General features: G+C 47.7%; 1 protein-coding gene across 15 annotated transcripts in view; it reads left to right on the top strand.

Annotated features, from left to right (window-relative positions):
• Window positions 1-16,605, top strand: part of nbeaa (neurobeachin a) — a 58,362-nt gene that overhangs the window by 34,894 nt on the left and 6,863 nt on the right. For 3 of the 15 annotated variants that reach the window (XM_057054025.1, XM_057054021.1, XM_057054032.1), the window contains 28 exons: window positions 746-854; window positions 938-1,019; window positions 1,119-1,242; window positions 1,322-1,514; window positions 2,055-2,747; window positions 2,889-3,335; window positions 3,415-3,632; window positions 3,733-3,886; window positions 4,123-4,146; window positions 4,539-4,631; window positions 5,188-5,368; window positions 5,621-5,745; window positions 5,858-5,926; window positions 6,010-6,178; window positions 6,418-6,800; window positions 6,967-7,103; window positions 7,994-8,148; window positions 10,141-10,267; window positions 11,806-11,939; window positions 12,503-12,564; window positions 13,584-13,648; window positions 13,962-14,070; window positions 14,141-14,307; window positions 15,037-15,161; window positions 15,233-15,382; window positions 15,820-15,956; window positions 16,062-16,179; window positions 16,363-16,465. In XM_057054025.1, the coding sequence (XP_056910005.1) occupies window positions 746-854; window positions 938-1,019; window positions 1,119-1,242; window positions 1,322-1,514; window positions 2,055-2,747; window positions 2,889-3,335; window positions 3,415-3,632; window positions 3,733-3,886; window positions 4,123-4,146; window positions 4,539-4,631; window positions 5,188-5,368; window positions 5,621-5,745; window positions 5,858-5,926; window positions 6,010-6,178; window positions 6,418-6,800; window positions 6,967-7,103; window positions 7,994-8,148; window positions 10,141-10,267; window positions 11,806-11,939; window positions 12,503-12,564; window positions 13,584-13,648; window positions 13,962-14,070; window positions 14,141-14,307; window positions 15,037-15,161; window positions 15,233-15,382; window positions 15,820-15,956; window positions 16,062-16,179; window positions 16,363-16,465 (4,653 nt within the window). Of the gene's footprint in view, window positions 1-745; window positions 855-937; window positions 1,020-1,118; window positions 1,243-1,321; window positions 1,515-2,054; window positions 2,748-2,888; window positions 3,336-3,414; window positions 3,633-3,732; window positions 3,887-4,122; window positions 4,147-4,538; window positions 4,632-5,187; window positions 5,369-5,620; window positions 5,746-5,857; window positions 5,927-6,009; window positions 6,179-6,417; window positions 6,801-6,966; window positions 7,104-7,993; window positions 8,149-10,140; window positions 10,268-11,050; window positions 11,171-11,805; window positions 11,940-12,502; window positions 12,565-13,583; window positions 13,649-13,961; window positions 14,071-14,140; window positions 14,308-15,036; window positions 15,162-15,232; window positions 15,383-15,819; window positions 15,957-16,061; window positions 16,180-16,362; window positions 16,466-16,605 lie in introns of all 15 variants that reach the window. The other 12 variants (XM_057054026.1, XM_057054023.1, XM_057054027.1 and 9 more) reach the window with 9 other exon arrangements.

Genomic DNA, 16,605 nt, shown 5'->3' with positions numbered 1-16,605 from the left:
GCGGGGAGGCGGAGCCTTGATGAGCAGCAGTGAATGCTGGGGGATTAATTCCTCCCATGTGACAGCCAAGGCCCATCGCAGCATGACAGGGGAGGACTCTGTGGAGCTGCACCTGAACCCCAACCTTTAGTCCCCTTCTTATTTAACATGCAGTCATGCCAGATAAACCTTTATTTTAAACGGCACAAACTTGGTTTTATGGCTGTTATTGAAATTGGCCTTTTTTTGAGGAGATTTGTTTCTGCTGTTTCTGGACCACCGTCTCTGCAGAGACCATCACCTCTCCTTTTATTTCCTGTGTTTAAAATATTTCTGAGCCCCTACAAAATAATAACCCGAGGTTGGCGCTTATTACCTTGTTCCATTGTCTCCTTTGCTCTCAGACTGTTGCAACTTTATGAAACGCTGCAGCTCTCTGAGCCTGAAAGAGGACGGAGCAGATTTACACTCATAGCCGGAGACAGAGCGTCAACAGCTGACGAGCTGTGCCCACTGGCAACGTTAATAACGTGGCCTAATTGTTTGCCTCCATAGGAACCTCCCCAGTGGCTCCTGCAGGGTTCTGTCAGTGCACATTTGGTGCGTTCTCTTGTTGCTGTTCACTTGTCCAGCCTCCGTCAGCGCTGACAGACACATGCTTCTGTCTGCCAGCATCACATCATCACCAAGCCTGTGACAATCAGTGTCGGCTCAAAACTGTCCCAAATGTCCGCATCGGCACACCCTGTGTTCTTGTTCCCGACAGGAGGAAGGTGGAGATCATGCACACACACAGCCTGTTCACGCTGCTGGGCGAGAGGCTGATGATGCACACCAACACTGTCTCCATCACCACCTACAACACTCTGTATGAGGTAACTCCACTGCAGAAGCAACTCAAGCTACTTCAGCTCAAGGTGGCTTTTAATGAGCAGTTTTTCATCCCCAACCTTTGTAGATTCTGACAGAGCAGGTCTGCACTCAGGTGGTTCACAAGCCCCACCCTGAGCCCGACTCCACTGTCAAGATCCAGAACCCCAGTAAGTGAAAAGAGCCCGACGTAAGCTGAAGCTTAAGCTCTGCTGCCATCTCCAGCTCCCATCCCTCCTTCCTAATGGCTGATGTTTTCCTCCACTCAGTGATTCTAAAGGTGGTGGCCACTCTCCTGAAGAACTCCTCTCCTAGTTCGGAGCTGATGGACGTCAGGAGACTCTTTCTTTCCGACATGATAAAACTATTCAGTAACAGCCGTGAGAACCGGCGGTAAGCTTTTACCCAAATATATGTCACATATATGACAAATGTATTGTGAAGCTCATGCTGTGCGTGTGCCCTTCACCAGCTGCCTGTTGCAGTGCTCCGTGTGGCAGGACTGGATGTTTTCCCTGGGCTACATCAATCCCAAGAACCCCGAGGAACAGAAAATAACGGAGATGGTCTACAACATCTTCAGGATCTTGCTCTACCATGCAATCAAATACGAGTGGGGAGGCTGGAGGGTCTGGGTGGACACCTTGTCCATTGCTCACTCCAAGGTGCGATTGGAAGAAGCACGTAGTAAAAGCCTGAATCAGGCTCCACCGATTTAGACTTTTGTGGTCATTTTCTCCCACTGCTGCGCTGACACATGTCAAAGTCCTCATTTCATTCCAAGATGTAGAGAAAATAGCTGAAGGTTGCTGAGAGGGACATCCAGGTCAAAGTGGACGACATCACTTTACAACCAAAGAAGCTTTTCAAGAGAGGCGAAACGTCTCTTAGAACATAAAAGAACTCCAGCTGCCTCTCAGCACCGTTCTGCTGATGATCATTGCTTATTTAACAGTAATATTAATAGAAGAAAGGAAAACACAGGGATTGTAAGCTGTTACCAGAGTCTCAGCTCGACAACGAGCTGTTCTTCAGTGCAAACGTAGGAAAGTGGGGAAACAAGGCCACATTATAGATGGTGATGTAACGGTGTCGTTAGGCTGCTGTCCCAGTTTTTATCCATCACACCTAAGTGAGTGATTTAGGAGGCTTTCGAGCTCTGTCTTGTTCTGGCTACGTGGCCAACTAGATCTCATCTGTTACAGGTGACCTACGAAGCCCATAAAGAATATTTGGCTAAAATGTATGAAGAGTATCAACGACAAGAGGAAGAAAATATGAAGAAAGGAAAAAAGGGGTCTGTGTCCACCATCTCCGGCCTTTCTGCTACTCCAGCCCCTGTTGTCAATGGAAATTTGGAGATTGATGACAACTCTCAGACACAGACGCCTGAAAGCGAGGCTGAGTACGCCGAGGGAGCCGGCGGAGACTCTCGCAACCTGCTGGCAGAAGCTGCTGTCAAGAGGCCCAATGGAGTAGCCCTCACACCTGGGGAACAGAGCACCGGTCCAGGAGTGAGGGTGGAGGTCCACGACCTCCTGGTTGATATCAAAGCAGAGAAGGTAGAAGCCACAGAAGTAAAACTCGATGATTTGGACTTATCTCCAGAAGGCCTCAGTGGCAACGTGGGTGGAGGAGGTGGAGGAGGAGGCGGAATAGAGAACGGGCCTCTGGTGGAGGTGGATTCTCTACTCGACAGCGCTTATTGTGCCGTGGTTCAGAATCTCAACGGCAACCTGGCGCCTAAAGATGAGACAGCAGGGTCAGTGGTTGGAATGGCGTCAGGCCTGGGGCTGTCAGGAGTCACCCTGGAGGATGACGGCAACATGGGTCCACTTATCACTCTGGCTGATGAGAAAGACAGCGTCCCAAGCAACAATGGCTTCCTCTTCAGCAAGGTACGGCGTCGTCTGGACGTTATCGTCAGTGGCTTTTGGAAAAATCAACTCTAGTACCACAAATTTGTACTATGCTAAAGAATATTCCCGCGTCACTCCTGACATACTTTTACCTTTTATAATCTGCTTCATCTTTTTAAGGTTGATGAGAAGCTCCTTCCTGCTCTAGCAGCAACGGACCCCCTCGTGCTGCCAAGTCCCGACCAGCCCACGCCGTCTGGGCCAGCCATAAGTCACTCCTCCACCAGCGCTAGTGACGACCTCAGCCTCCTGGCTCACATGACGAGCTGTGGCTCCGATTTAGCACAGACCCAGAGCCACACTCCCGGGGATCTTCCAGAGGACGGACCCTTTAAAATTCAGAGCCATCTTGCGGACATCAGCTCCTTCACCGAGACCGAGAACCAAAGCCAAATCCAGGGAGCCTCGAGACCAGAGTTCCCCGAAGGCGACGGCACATCTGGGGCAGGAGAAGCAACAGGGATTAAGACTGGAGGAGACACAGCCAGCACCACCTCTGACACAGAGAGGTCTGATGACGGGAGAGACAAAGACACCAAAAAGATCCAAACTACTGCCACCACTCAGGTGCGATGCTCCTCCAGGTGTATCTCAGTGTCTGCGTGGTGGCGATGACTCCCCGTGACAAATGTCTGCCGTTCCATAGGCTCTCCATGGGCGCACTGCGGCCCAGCTGGAGCGGGACCTGCGTGTCGACCTGGGTTTCAGGGGCATGCCCATGACAGAGGAACAGCGCCGGCAGTTCAGCCCCGGCCCACGCACGACCATGTTCCGCATCCCAGAATTCAAGTGGTCGCCAATGCACCAGAGGTTGCTCACGGACCTGCTGTTTGCTCTGGAGACTGACGTGCATGCGTGGAGGAGGTGGGGCACTGCTTTTGTGCAACATATCTCAGACTAGAATGAAAGTGTGGAACGTACTGCAATGTGTTTTTAATCCCAAAAACGATATTTCTGGTTTCAGCCACTCCACCAAGTCTGTGATGGATTTCGTGAACAGCAATGAGAATATCATCTTTGTCCACAACACCATCCATCTTATTTCTCAGATGGTAGACAACATCATCATCGCCTGTGGAGGCATCCTGCCTCTCCTGTCTGCTGCCACCTCCCCTTCTGTAAGTGGCTCGTGGCTGCCTCTCTGTGGCAGGGGGCGGAACTACAGTCCGTAGGCTGTTGTGGAGAAACTGATGATGCATCTTCAGAATCTAACTTTGTTCATATCAAACCCTTTCTTTGACCTGTACTCTGCTTCTTTTTATGGATAATCTGATTTTTATACTTTGATGACCTATTTTTTCCTTAATCATCTTCTTTTCCTTTCTGTGTTCTGTGTTTTCCTTTTTATGGGCAGAGTTCTAAGAGCAGTGCCAACACTGTAAGTTGCACTTTCTTTCTCTCTTTTGATTCTTTGAACTCTTCTACCGGTTTATTTCTCATTGCAACAGCTACTTAATCTTGCTTTTCTGACATCCATGGTGTTTTTATTTGTTGTGCTGCTCATCATTACCCACCATAGGTCTCCTGCCTCATTATACCTAATTTGTCAGCTTCAACATCTTAGATACAACTTACCTTGTGTGGTTCTAATATTGTTATTTGTAGTATGACAGTTAGATGGATTAAGTAAGTGTAACGGGACAGGAGGTGATACCAAGGACGGACTCGACATATTTGATAATGCAAACTGCATATTTTCTAAGAGAATATGTGTGAGAGTCCTTGTGGGATTCCTCTGCTAAGCCTGTTCCATTTGTATCAACAATAAAGAAGGCGGGAGGAGCCAGACCCCAGAGGGGGTCAAAAGGAGAGGAGGTGACCCCCATTCCCCCTGTTCCTGGGGGAGGAGGCACTGGGGGAGAGGTGCGTAAAGAACTTGAAACTCCCACCATCAAACGAAGAGCTAAGAGCACCAGTCTGTGCCCTTCTGTCCTCACCTTTGTGTTGGTTCTTCCCCGAACTGTCCATGCTCACCTGCAGCAACGGGCCTGCGCTCATCCTTTCACAGCCGTGCACGTCCTGCTTCCTGAAGAGACACAGTAAAGCAAACACTGACTGCAGTTTGAACCACTGCTATGCTGCGCCACGTCACAGCTGCCATGACCTCACTGCTGTCATTATACAGGATGTCTCATCGCGTTGCTCTTATTCGTCATATCGAGCACCTCACGTGGACAGATTTCACCCTTTGAATCTGAGTTTTGCTGAATGGGCACGATACTCAAAGGTTGCTTCATTTCATGTCCGGTCTGTCGTATTGTTGCAGTCCAAATTCAACCAGGCTGCGGCAGGAACACGCTTCCTGCAGGGTTTCACAGTAAAAGCACTCATATAATAATGGAGATAATAGTCTCCATTCAGCCATTTTCCACGACTAACGAGCAGGTGTGTGTCTGTGTGATTTTCCTCCCTTTCCAAGACTGAGCTGGAGAACATCGAGGCGACGCAGGGCATGTCTTCAGAGACCGCTGTCACCTTTCTGTCCCGTCTCATGGCCATGGTGGACGTCTTGGTGTTTGCCAGCTCTCTCAACTTCAGTGAGATTGAAGCGGAGAAGAACATGTCGTCGGGAGGCCTAATGAGGCAGTGCCTGCGCCTTGGTGTGTGGTTGAGTTTGTACCTTTTGTTTTCAGTCTTCAGGTAATTTTTTCCCAAATTGGTGTCTTCAGTCTTTGCAGTTTATCCCTGATAGAAGTCCCATTTGTGATTAGTGATGATGAGTGATGTAGATCACATCAGCGTAGTGATGCTTCTGATAGATATACGTACGGGAGTTTGTAGGAGCAGAAGAAATCGCCGACCTACCTGTCTACCTGCCTGAACCCTCTTGGCCACGTCTGTTTTCTCTTCAGTATGTTGTGTGGCGGTGAGGAACTGTCTGGAGTGCAGGCAGAGGCAGAGAGATCGAAGCTGCAAGTCCTCTCTAACCAGCAGCAAGTCCCAGGACAGCCTCTACAGCGCCTCCACCACCAGCAAGGTGACACACGTGCACAAAAACACCCGCGCGTGCTTGTTCATGCTGCAGAAAACACTTGATATAGAAACATGAATTACAAGAGACCCTCCAGTACTTGTGTCTTCCTTTTTAGCAGGATCCAGACAGACTTCTGCAAGACGTAGACATCAATCGGCTGAGAGCTGTTGTTTTCAGAGATGTGGTACGTCTGTGTAGTTTTATTTTCTCATGCTACGTGAAACACTAGAATCAAATGTGTTTACTGAGTGCTGTGCTTGGCTATAGGATGACAGTAAACAGGCCCAGTTTCTGGCTCTGGCAGTCGTCTACTTCATCTCAGTTCTCATGGTATCTAAGTATCGGGACATTTTGGAGCCCCAGCGTGAGATTGGCAGGTCCACCAGCCTATCAGGGAGAAGCATCCGCCACGAGATCAACTCCCCAACCAGTACAGGTGATTCACGTTTCTATTCTGTATGGAATCAGGGGAACGTGACTCAGTGACGTGCTGGCGTAGAACCACAGGCCTCCGGCCATAGAACAGATCCCTTTGAAACTTATATGAGATAATTGAGGAGTAGAAATATGTGTTATTGGCTATTTGTTGGCAGCAGCTTTAGCCAACAATGAGCTCAGCTGAATGACATCATCGTCTGTATGTGATGATAAATCCTCTTTGGTTTCTCCCTCCAGAGCACCCATCAACAGCCTTCTCTGATCGTGACAAACAGACCCCCACCCCTGTGGATGACTCTCCCCGCGCAGGCCTCCCCCACACAGACTCCGGCATTGGTGAGGAGGGCCACGTGGCCGGATCCCTGAATGGCTCCGAGATGGGCCTGGGGCTCGGCCTTGGCCTGGTGGGGAGAGAGACAGACAGAGACAGAGACAGAGACATGACGGGAGGAGGGGGGAGCGGAGGGACAGATCTGTTGTGCAGCCTGGCCGATGTGACGAGGTCACAGGAGAGCCTTCTGGATTCTCCACACAACCCCGGCGCCACACCCAGTTCCAGCCAAGCGCCGCCTTCTTCCATCACCAGCATCAGCCAAACAAATAAAGGCATCAATGTGAAGGTGGGACTGTGGTCACAGCCTGCAGATGCATGTACACAACAAAATACACGGTCAAGGCTCAGCCGAGAGCCCCAGAACACACCCAAGAACACTGAAGTGATGTGAAGTCGCTCGCTCCCGGTCAAACCCTCTTCCAGAGGCTGCACTTGTGCTTTCTGAATTGCAGGAGATCCTGAAGAGCTTGGTGGCAGCTCCAGTGGATGGCGGAGAGTTGGGCCAGGAGGCGGGGCCGACGCCCTATCACCCCGACCCCGCCCTGAAGACTCACCCCATGCTGCCCATGCAGTTCCACTCTTTTGACAGGTTCGTGCCACTTTGACCTTCAGGAGGGGAAGTCAGGAGTCCAGCAGCCCTTTTCCATGTAGCACGTTACATTTCTTGCATTGTTTTTAGTAAAAGAGAGCATGTTGGTTCAAAATTGATGAGCCATTAATTCTCCCCAGGGACAAACTTTACATGCAAACACATCCTTAATGTGTCCCGTTGGCTTGTTTGGAACTTCTACCTCCAACTGTGCTCTTAAAATCCAGCCTAAAGACACAGGGATGCTTTTATTTACTTGCTATTTTCTTGACACTTGATACTGTATTTTAGGCAAAAAAACAACTCTCAAGGATGAAAAAATGTCACAAAGTCTAAGCCAAGGCTCTTTCTGCCCCCCTGGCTTCCATTTTGGGAACATAAAGCCTGTCCTCTGAGCGCTGTCCTGCTTATATCTCCCTCCGTCTCCTTGATCGAGCCTCGTGGCGGCCCTAGAGGGCCACGTTAGAGAGAAGGAAAGATGCATAATAGATTATGAACAGCTCCGAGCCGCCTCCTCAATAGATCAAGTGTGTCTCATACATTTTAGAATGGCTTGATTCATTATTCATCTTAGAAATGAATTCTGAATCCTGAGATGTCAAAGAAAAAATGTATTTTTAACCTAAAGTGTTTATTATAGAAGACAGTTTCTATCGCCTGAGACACTCGTAGATGCAATAGTTGCAATGTCTTTTGTCTAAAAACAGAAACTTGTAACACTCATTTTTAATAATATGCATTTGACACTAATTTGACATTAAAGATACCCCACCCCCACAAATACCCTCTTGGCACCTAATTCCACATGAGTTACAACCAGAGGACCACTTAAAGAGGACTCCTGTGCTTCGACGTGGCCTGACTACACTCTTGTGTCTCACCTGTAACAGGAGTGTTGTGGTTCCGGTTAAAAAGCCCCCTCCCGGCAGCCTGTCAGTCAACACAGTGGGCACGCCCACCACGGGCGGAGCCTCCACCCCCAGCAGCACGCCCAACATTTTTGCTGCTGCGACAGCGACACCCAAGAGCATGATCAACACTACAGGTGAGAGCAGAGAGGTGGAGCGCACGTGCACACTTGTTCTTCACACCTCCGCCTTTGTGGTGTAAAGTTTCACTTACCAATTCTCTGTAAAACCTTTTAATTAAAGTTTATTTGCACCACATCTGAGTGGTGTGTACGTTAGCGGACAGCTAGTGTGAAACAGGCGTTAGCGTGAGCGACCTCCCGTCAGTTAATAGATGTTTAATGAAGCTGGTCTGGAACAAACTGAAGCAGCATCGTCACCAAGCTCAGTTTAGGGCAGTGCTTCTCAATTATTTTCTGTTACGCCCCCCCTAGGAAGAAGAAAAGATTTTGCGCCCCCCCCCCCCCCGCCGTGACTATAATTAGTATCATTTGTCTATGAAATTGTTATAAGTACACCTCTGCATAACATTGTATCCTTATTAATATTAAAGAAAACAAAAAAAGAAAGAAATATAGACCAAAGCGGGATGATTGTTGCCAATATTCGGCACGTTTTTGCCAAAAAAACTCAAGCGGCTGATCAGCGTGACTGGGGTGTAATGTCTTTAAGTTAGGGTTAGGGTTAGTGCTAGGGTTAACCAGGGTTAGGGTTAACCAGGGTTAGGGTTAACCAGGGTTAGGGTTAGTGCTAGGGTTAACCAGGGTTAGGGTTAACCAGGGTTAGGGTTAGTGTTAGGGTTAACCAGGGTTAGGGTTAACCAGGGTTAGGGTTAACCAGGGTTAGGGTTAGTGCTAGGGTTAACCAGGGTTAGGGTTAACCAGGGTAGGGTTAGTGCTAGGGTTAGGGTTAGTGCTAGGGTTAACCAGGGTTAGGGTAACCAGGGTTAGGGTTAGTGCTAGGGTTAACCAGGGTTAGGGTTAACCAGGGTTAGGGTTAGTGTTAGGGTTAACCAGGGTTAGGGTTAACCAGGGTTAGGGTTAGTGTTAGGGTTAACCAGGGTTAGGGTTAACCAGGGTTAGGGTTAACCAGGGTTAGGGTTATCAGCGTGACTGGGGTGTAATGTCTTTAAGTGAGGCCTTCATTTATTTGGCTTCATGCTGTCCTGCCAACATTTTTAGACACAGTAAACACACCGGTCTTTCCTCGTCTCCCACCGTAGTCGCAGTGAAGCCAAGCGCTATAAAGGCTTCGTCATATTTCCTCGTCTGAGCTTTCGGGAGACTTTCGTTTGTCTCATTATCTCCGTCTCTCTCCGCCTTTCTTTTCATCACTGTTAAGTATGTTTTCATGCTGTCTCTTGGTGGTTTGTTCACTGCTCTTCCTATCTCTTGCTCTGTGGTGTGTGCGCGCGGGATGTGCAATTACACTTTATTCTAGTACGGCAAAAAAAAAAAAAAAACATGTTCTCCGGGGTCACACGCGCCCCCCCTGGCATCGCACCGCGCCCCACTATTTGAGAAGCGCTGGTTTAGGTCAACGATTTTCAAATGAAAGCCTCTAACTACAACCTTTGTGCCAATTCTAATTAACTCATTGGGCCACGTCACTAAAATAGTCCAGAACTCGTTGGATGATGCAGTTGTGGAAATATCCAGTTTGTCCCTCTGCAGCCACCGTAGTTTGGTCATCACTCCAGCAGGATCAGGACAGTTTCTGGTTCTTGCCTGTTAAATAAAGCCAAATCTTTCACCTTTAAGTGAGTGGCCACTTCTCTTATGCATCTTTTATGCAGCTCACATTTAAAATATCAAGATATTTGCTGGGTAGCAGCAATGGAATCAGCTGAGATGGTCCGATCGGATCAGAGCAGCTTCAGGGCAGCATCACAATCAGCTGATCCAATTAGCATCCTGACTTGTATCACATGGTTTCTGCTTATTGATTGCAAAGCGATCCTCACAAACTGGTGCCGTTAGCAGGAGACGAGCAGCAGCACGTCTGCTGAAACATCATCCAAATTGAGTTTGGGAGCGCCTGATTGGACGTTATCGCCCACAGTCATAATGCGTGATCCATGTTACTGCCGTCAGTTTCTTTTTTAATTCATTACTCTTCCTCCTGCCCAGGTGCCACAGATTCTGCCTCATCTTCCTCCTCCTCCTCCTCCTCTTTTGTCAACGGGGCAACTAGTAAGAATCTGCCAGCGGTGCAGACGGTGGCACCAATGCCGGAGGACACAATGGAGAACATGAGGTCAGCGCTCGCCACACCTCAGCGCTCATCGCCACCTCACACACGCGCCCTTTTTCTTGTCCTCCTTCTGGCTTTTGTTTTCTGTTGTGTGTTTTTCTGAGTTTTTCTGGGTTTCCCACTTCCATGACTGACATTTCATCCCAAACACACCTCCCACCCTCTTCATTGACAAATTATGATTAAATCTGTTTTACCTGCTGAATAGACCGTAAGACGCAGCTTCATGCTGTGTCAATAATACGTGGCATCAGTTGTTGCTTTAAACACTCATTTAAAAAATCCACTAATAATCTGACAAACAAGCAACCTGCCAAAATCAAACGGAAGGTTCCCGTGTTCATTTTTAATGTTTGTAAAGCAGCAAATGTAACTACATCCTGAACATCATGGGCCGTGAAGAGACTCGACCGGTGCTGATGGTGCTGACATCAGCTAATGAAACCAGGCTCGTTTGGCTCTAACGAAGATCTGCAGTAATTTCCATTCATACTCTGAACTCTATATGTCATACTCACAAGCCCATACATTCTGCAGCCAAAATACTTAAATTACTGTTGATACAATTATTGGAAACAAATATTTATGTGTCCTTTTACATCTTTGTTAAAATAATATTCAGCCCACTTTTATCATCGTAGTCATTTTGTGCTATTTCAGTCGCTTTAACCTCTCTTACACACGTCAGACAGTTTAATACGAGTGGAAGTCTGTGTGTGCGCCTGAACGTGTTCCTTAACCTGTGTACGTGTGTGTGTGTGTGTGTGCGTGTGGTTTGTGTTGCAGTGCCTATTGTGAGGTGGCGCAGTGTGCGCTGCGCAGCGGTCAGACGCCCCCTGAGTTCAAGTCTTTTAGCTCTCTCACAGGCTTCCAGGCAGCTCCCCGAGATGCAGGACAGTGTTTTAGGCAAGGAGATACTCGTCCTGTCCCCCCCCGACCCACCTCCACTGCACACCCTCCTGCTACACCCAGCTATTACCAAGCTATTACCAAGCTATTACCACCTTCTCCCACTAACTCAACAGTCATGATCAGGCTGCTGGTTTTTGGACTCAGAACTGAGCAGGTTTAAAAAAAATGAGTGGCACTCGTCCAGAACGTGCGCATGCTCGACTGCACTATCTGTTAGCATACTGCACCCATTAGCCTGATTATTTAATACATATATATACACACACATATATATATGTATGTATAGAGGCATAGTACATTAGAACTGAAGTTTTAGCTTTTTGCTTCTCCAACTTTTTCCATTTAAGTGGCCTTAGACCCATTAAGCTTTTATTAACAATACTAACCGCCATAAACCATAAATACAGTCGATACAGATTTTGCCCATTAATGACATTTCCCTTTTTCTTTAACCCCTCACAGCTTAATTTGTGCTGAACCTTCCTTTCTGTCAGCTATATATCTGTTCTGTTCCTGCATAATTTCCTTGCTTCCTTTTTCACGCACATTTTCTCATACATTTATGGTGTAGATTTCATCTTCTCTCCCAGTCTTTCACTATTTCTGCCACTATTTTTATCCCCCTACAGCATTACCACCAAGCTGGAGCGCGCTCTGGAGAAGGTGGCGCCATTGCTGAGGGAGATTTTTGTAGACTTTGCCCCGTTTCTGTCCAGGACGCTGCTGGGTAGTCATGGGCAGGAGCTGCTCATTGAAGGTACAGGTGCTGTACACGGCTCCTTTTTCTCTAACTGGCGTCTCTCTGTGGAGTCCCTCCATTCACTGTCCCTACGCCGGCGTCTTGGAGTGCCTGAGCGAAAGCCTGAGCGAATGTGCTGCGGTGTGTTTGGATGTGTGTGCGTCTTTTTTAGCTGGCTGTTTCACTCATTCACCGAGCAGGTATGAAGTCAGGATTCCACAGGATTCCGAGCTAGATCGGTACTGAATCTGATCTTTTGTATTGTAGACAACATGAAAAGGAGCAACGCATTTCTCCCTCTGCCCACCTGCTTCCTGATGTCCTGTTTTTGTCCTCCACTGTCTTAGTGTTGATCTCTCTTCCTCTCTGGTGCCCTCCCTCCTCTTCTCTCCCTTTTTCTCTCTGCTGTTTGTTCTTGTCTTCTCTGTGGCATGCTTTTTATAAACCCGACTCTAATGGCGGCATAGCAGGGAGCGCTGACAGTACAGCAGCCTTTATTTGATGGTATTTCGGTACTTTGCAGCCATGTGTGAGTGTGTGCAAGGAAGCCAGAGAGCCTGACTGTGTTGTATGTGTCTGTTTTGCAGGTCTGGTGTGCATGAAGTCTAGCACCTCAGTGGTGGAACTCGTAATGCTGCTGTGTTCTCAGGTCTGTAATCTGTCCCTCTGTTTGTGTCCTCAGTCAGTGGTGGCAGTGCTAGTTGTTAAAAGCTGTCCCCGGTCTCACACCCAAACACATAACATTTGCAGTTACTCGGGGATCCGTCAAGACTCGGATCTGCTTCCTGAGATTGCGACCAAGTCTGTCTTCACTACACTAAAACAGCAGAAATAGTTTTTTAAAATGTGACAAAAATGACAGATAAACAGATTAAGATCGTGCTAAAAGTCATTTGCTTACAGCTAAACCCAATCCTCCAGTCTGTTTTCCTCAATAAAGCCCTAAAGGACGATGAGCAAAAAGTGGAACTTACCTCTACAAAGACTTCCTTTAAGCGGTTAACGGGCCCTGTCATCTTCAGCCATTCCATCCAGAACTTCTGCTTGTTCTGGCTCCCTCTTCTACCGCCCTGCTAGCTGCCCTTTGTGCTCACCACTCCCTCCATCTCACTTCTGGCCGGCTGCTCGTCAGCATGTATAGAATTACCCCCCCGGCTCCAACGCGATCTGCCATTAGAGGCCCGGAAGTGCAAACCCTCGCCCAGATATTGATCCCCTGGAAGTGTGTGTGTGTGTGTGTGTGTGTGTTGAGGGGGGTGGTTGTAACGGGAGACGCTCCCTCGTGCCCTCCAGAGCTAATGGAGCTCTGAGGTTTCAGGCTCTCAGCAGCACTCCTGTCCTGCTCACAAGTCTCCACTCTTATATGCACAAACAAATAAAACCCTGATTCTGAGAGATCCATTCTCATTAGAGGCTGTACAGACTGGTTTAACCAGTGCACCTTCACACTTTTAAAGCATATGTTTGGTTGGTTCAACAGCTCAGCATATAATACCTCTTTATTTCTCATTCCATAGTGAACCTTTTTACCTTGGTGCTACTCAAAAATAGGACATTTCACAACCTGCCTTCTGATAGGAGAGTTTTTCCACAGCAGGCTCCATCTTGAGAAAATTACCGGTATTTATAATCCATGCCAAACAATCTCCGTGTGTTTTATGCTTATAGGAATGGCAAAACTCCATTCAGAAGAACGCCGGACTCGCTTTCATTGAGCTCATCAATGAGGGAAGGTAATCCATCGCACGCGCTGATTTTCACTACAATCCTCTGCAATTTGAACGTTAACGTTGCTGAATAATTAATGGCTATGATGGAGCACTAATGGGAGCCTTGGTGAGATAAGTACGTGGCGCTATGTGTGCTTTTGAAAAGAAGTCGGATCATTAAAGTGCAATTCCGTTTCTGTTCATTTCAGCTGTTTTAGCAACGGTTTATTTAGAACGATGTCAGACGGGGCTTCTGTTGCCACCTTTGTACTCGTGACATGCGTCACAGGATTGGTCGTAATTTATCCACTGTTATCCCGTTGCCCCCCCCCGCCAGACTTCTGTGCCACGCCATGAAAGATCACATTGTGCGAGTTGCCAATGAGGCAGAATTCATCTTGAACAGACAGAGAGCAGAAGATGTCCACAAACACGCTGAATTTGAGGTAATTCTCCAGAAATTAGTCGATTAGGTTCCAGTCCGCCTGGTTTTTACTCCGGGCCACCCTCCTCCAGTCCAACTGTGCCCAGTACGCTGCAGACCGCAGAGAGGAGGAGAAAATGTGCGACCACCTCATCAGCGCCGCCAAGCACCGAGATCACGTGACTGCCAACCAGCTGAAACAAAAGATCCTCAATATCCTGACCAACAAGCATGGAGCCTGGGGGACAATGTCACAGAGGTGAGTGGAGGTTGTGTCAGTTATACACGACTCTGGATGGTAGGGGGCGCTGTTTGTCAGTATGTTGGTCAAGATGTGGCATCGCCACTGATTCGTACTTATTTCCAAAGGTTTAAACGTCATGGATTATCTGTTTATACCATTAAAAGTCCAACAGTCAGAGCAAAAGAAATTAAACCAAACATTTATGTGTCAAAGATCTTTTGTATCTCAACTCCAGCACAACAGAATCCCTCATTTAACATGCTAACGAGCATCTTAAATCAGTCATTTCCCTTTAAAACAGCTGTTAGCTAATGTGAGACCTGTGCTTTAATCTGACTGCAGTGATTTAAATTGAGGATGAGATTTAACATTAAAACATTTCATGTAATCTGAGGATGTGTCATTTAATTTAAAGACATGAGATTTGATATGAAGATTTAATCTTACAACATGTGTTTACAGCATGTTTAATGTGATAGTGGGATTTAGTTCTGCCACAGCTGATTAATTGTCTGCTGCATGACGTTATTTAGTCCCCTGCAGTAACGACAGTTATGCTGAATCTGCAGTGATGAAGATGATATTTGTGATATTGAAAAATCGATGAGCCGTCAAACCTCTGTCTCCTTCAAGGGCAAAAGTCGAAGGTTTTTCCTCTACAAGCGTTTAGTCACACATGAAAATGACCTTTTCCATCTGTTTTTTGGCTCTGACAATCCCAAAATGATCCTTTTATAACACCAGCCAATTACACGACTTCTGGCGTCTGGACTACTGGGAGGACGACTTGAGGAGAAGACGGAGGTTTGTACGAAACCCTTTTGGATCCACTCACGCCGACGTCTCGCTCAAGCCTCTGGAGGACTACGGTCAGTGATGCGCACCAACACCAATATCCAGTCAGGGTCGTTCTCTGATTAATGTGGCAACGCTCGTCCAGGTACAGAGGAGGAAGAGGAGGGGCTAAAGTCAAAGAAGAGTTTCCGTAGCCAATCAGTGGTCACCCAGAACCCGGAGGCGGAGCTAATGTTGGAGGGGGATGATGACGCTGTCAGCTTGTTGCAGGAGAAGGAGATTGATAATCTTGCTGGTATGACACACACACACACACGTGTGCACACACATTCACACACGTGCGCACACGCATTCGCACATGCACAGACTCAGCGGAGAATAAAACGTCTTCGACTCTTGTTTTTAGTGCCATTCCGTCCAAGACTTTTTACCTCCAAAGGCAAGTGTGGCATTTGTGGGACATGTGACGTTTTGCAGATGAACTAACTAAATCTGACTCCAGATCTCCTAAGATCTGCGGATGATCTACTAAGTGATGAGTTTAATCAGACATATTTCACTCCTGCGTCTTCTGACCTTCACATAAAAGAGTGAACTGATTCAGCACTAATATAGTTCACCAGATCACCTCGATCGCTCCTGTGTGAGGATTGTTCAATGTTAAGATGTCTCCAGCCCTGAACCCTTAAAGCCAGTGATACCTGATCCTAATTATGTGCCCTCCTCCCCGAGGCCCCGTGGTTCTGAGTACTCCAGCTCAGCTGGTGGCTCCGGTGGTGGTGGCTCGGGGGACTCTTTCCATCACTACTACTGAGATCTACTTTGAAGTGGACGAGGAGGATTCTGTGTTCAAGAATACTGATGCTAAAGTAAGAACATGGTATTGTTAGTGCTCACAAGCTCGGTTATGCGTATTTCCATCACTTCTTGCTTGTTGATCTGATTGGCATTAACTTGTTGATTGATTCAAACAGGTGCTGGCTTATACTGAGGGCCTCCACGGCAAATGGATGTTCAGTGAAATCCGAGCTGTGTTCTCCAGGCGCTACTTGCTCCAAAATACAGGCCTGGAGGTCTTTATGGCCAACAGAAGTAAGTTTGCTGAGCTGTGAAAGCACTTAAAACTGGTGGATGTTTAGGGTAACCTTAAACAGAGGGTTAGGGTTAGGGTTAGGTGACACGACTGTCTGCATTTTGTCTGCAGCTCATTCGTTTGCATCGTTTGGGTCTAAACTCAGCACTCAAGAGCATCTCTCCTCTCTCCGTTTCCTTCAGCATCAGTGATGTTTAACTTCCCTGACCAGGCCACCGTCAAACGAGTGGTCTACAGCCTCCCACGGGTGGGTGTCGGAACGAGCTACGGGCTGCCGCAGGCCAGGTGAGCTCAGTCTGCTGCTCCTCACTGGTTTTCAGAAAAACAGCGTTTAAAACGTGAGTGTGTGTGTGTGTGTGTGTGTGTGTGTGCGCGTGCGTTGTGTGTGTGTGCGTGCTTGCGTTGTGTGTGTTTGTGTGCGTGCG

The sequence above is a fragment of the Takifugu flavidus genome, chromosome 14 (assembly GCF_003711565.1).
Source record: "Takifugu flavidus isolate HTHZ2018 chromosome 14, ASM371156v2, whole genome shotgun sequence".
Lineage (NCBI taxonomy): Eukaryota > Metazoa > Chordata > Actinopteri > Tetraodontiformes > Tetraodontidae > Takifugu > Takifugu flavidus.
This window is presented reverse-complemented; position numbering and strand designations above follow the sequence as displayed.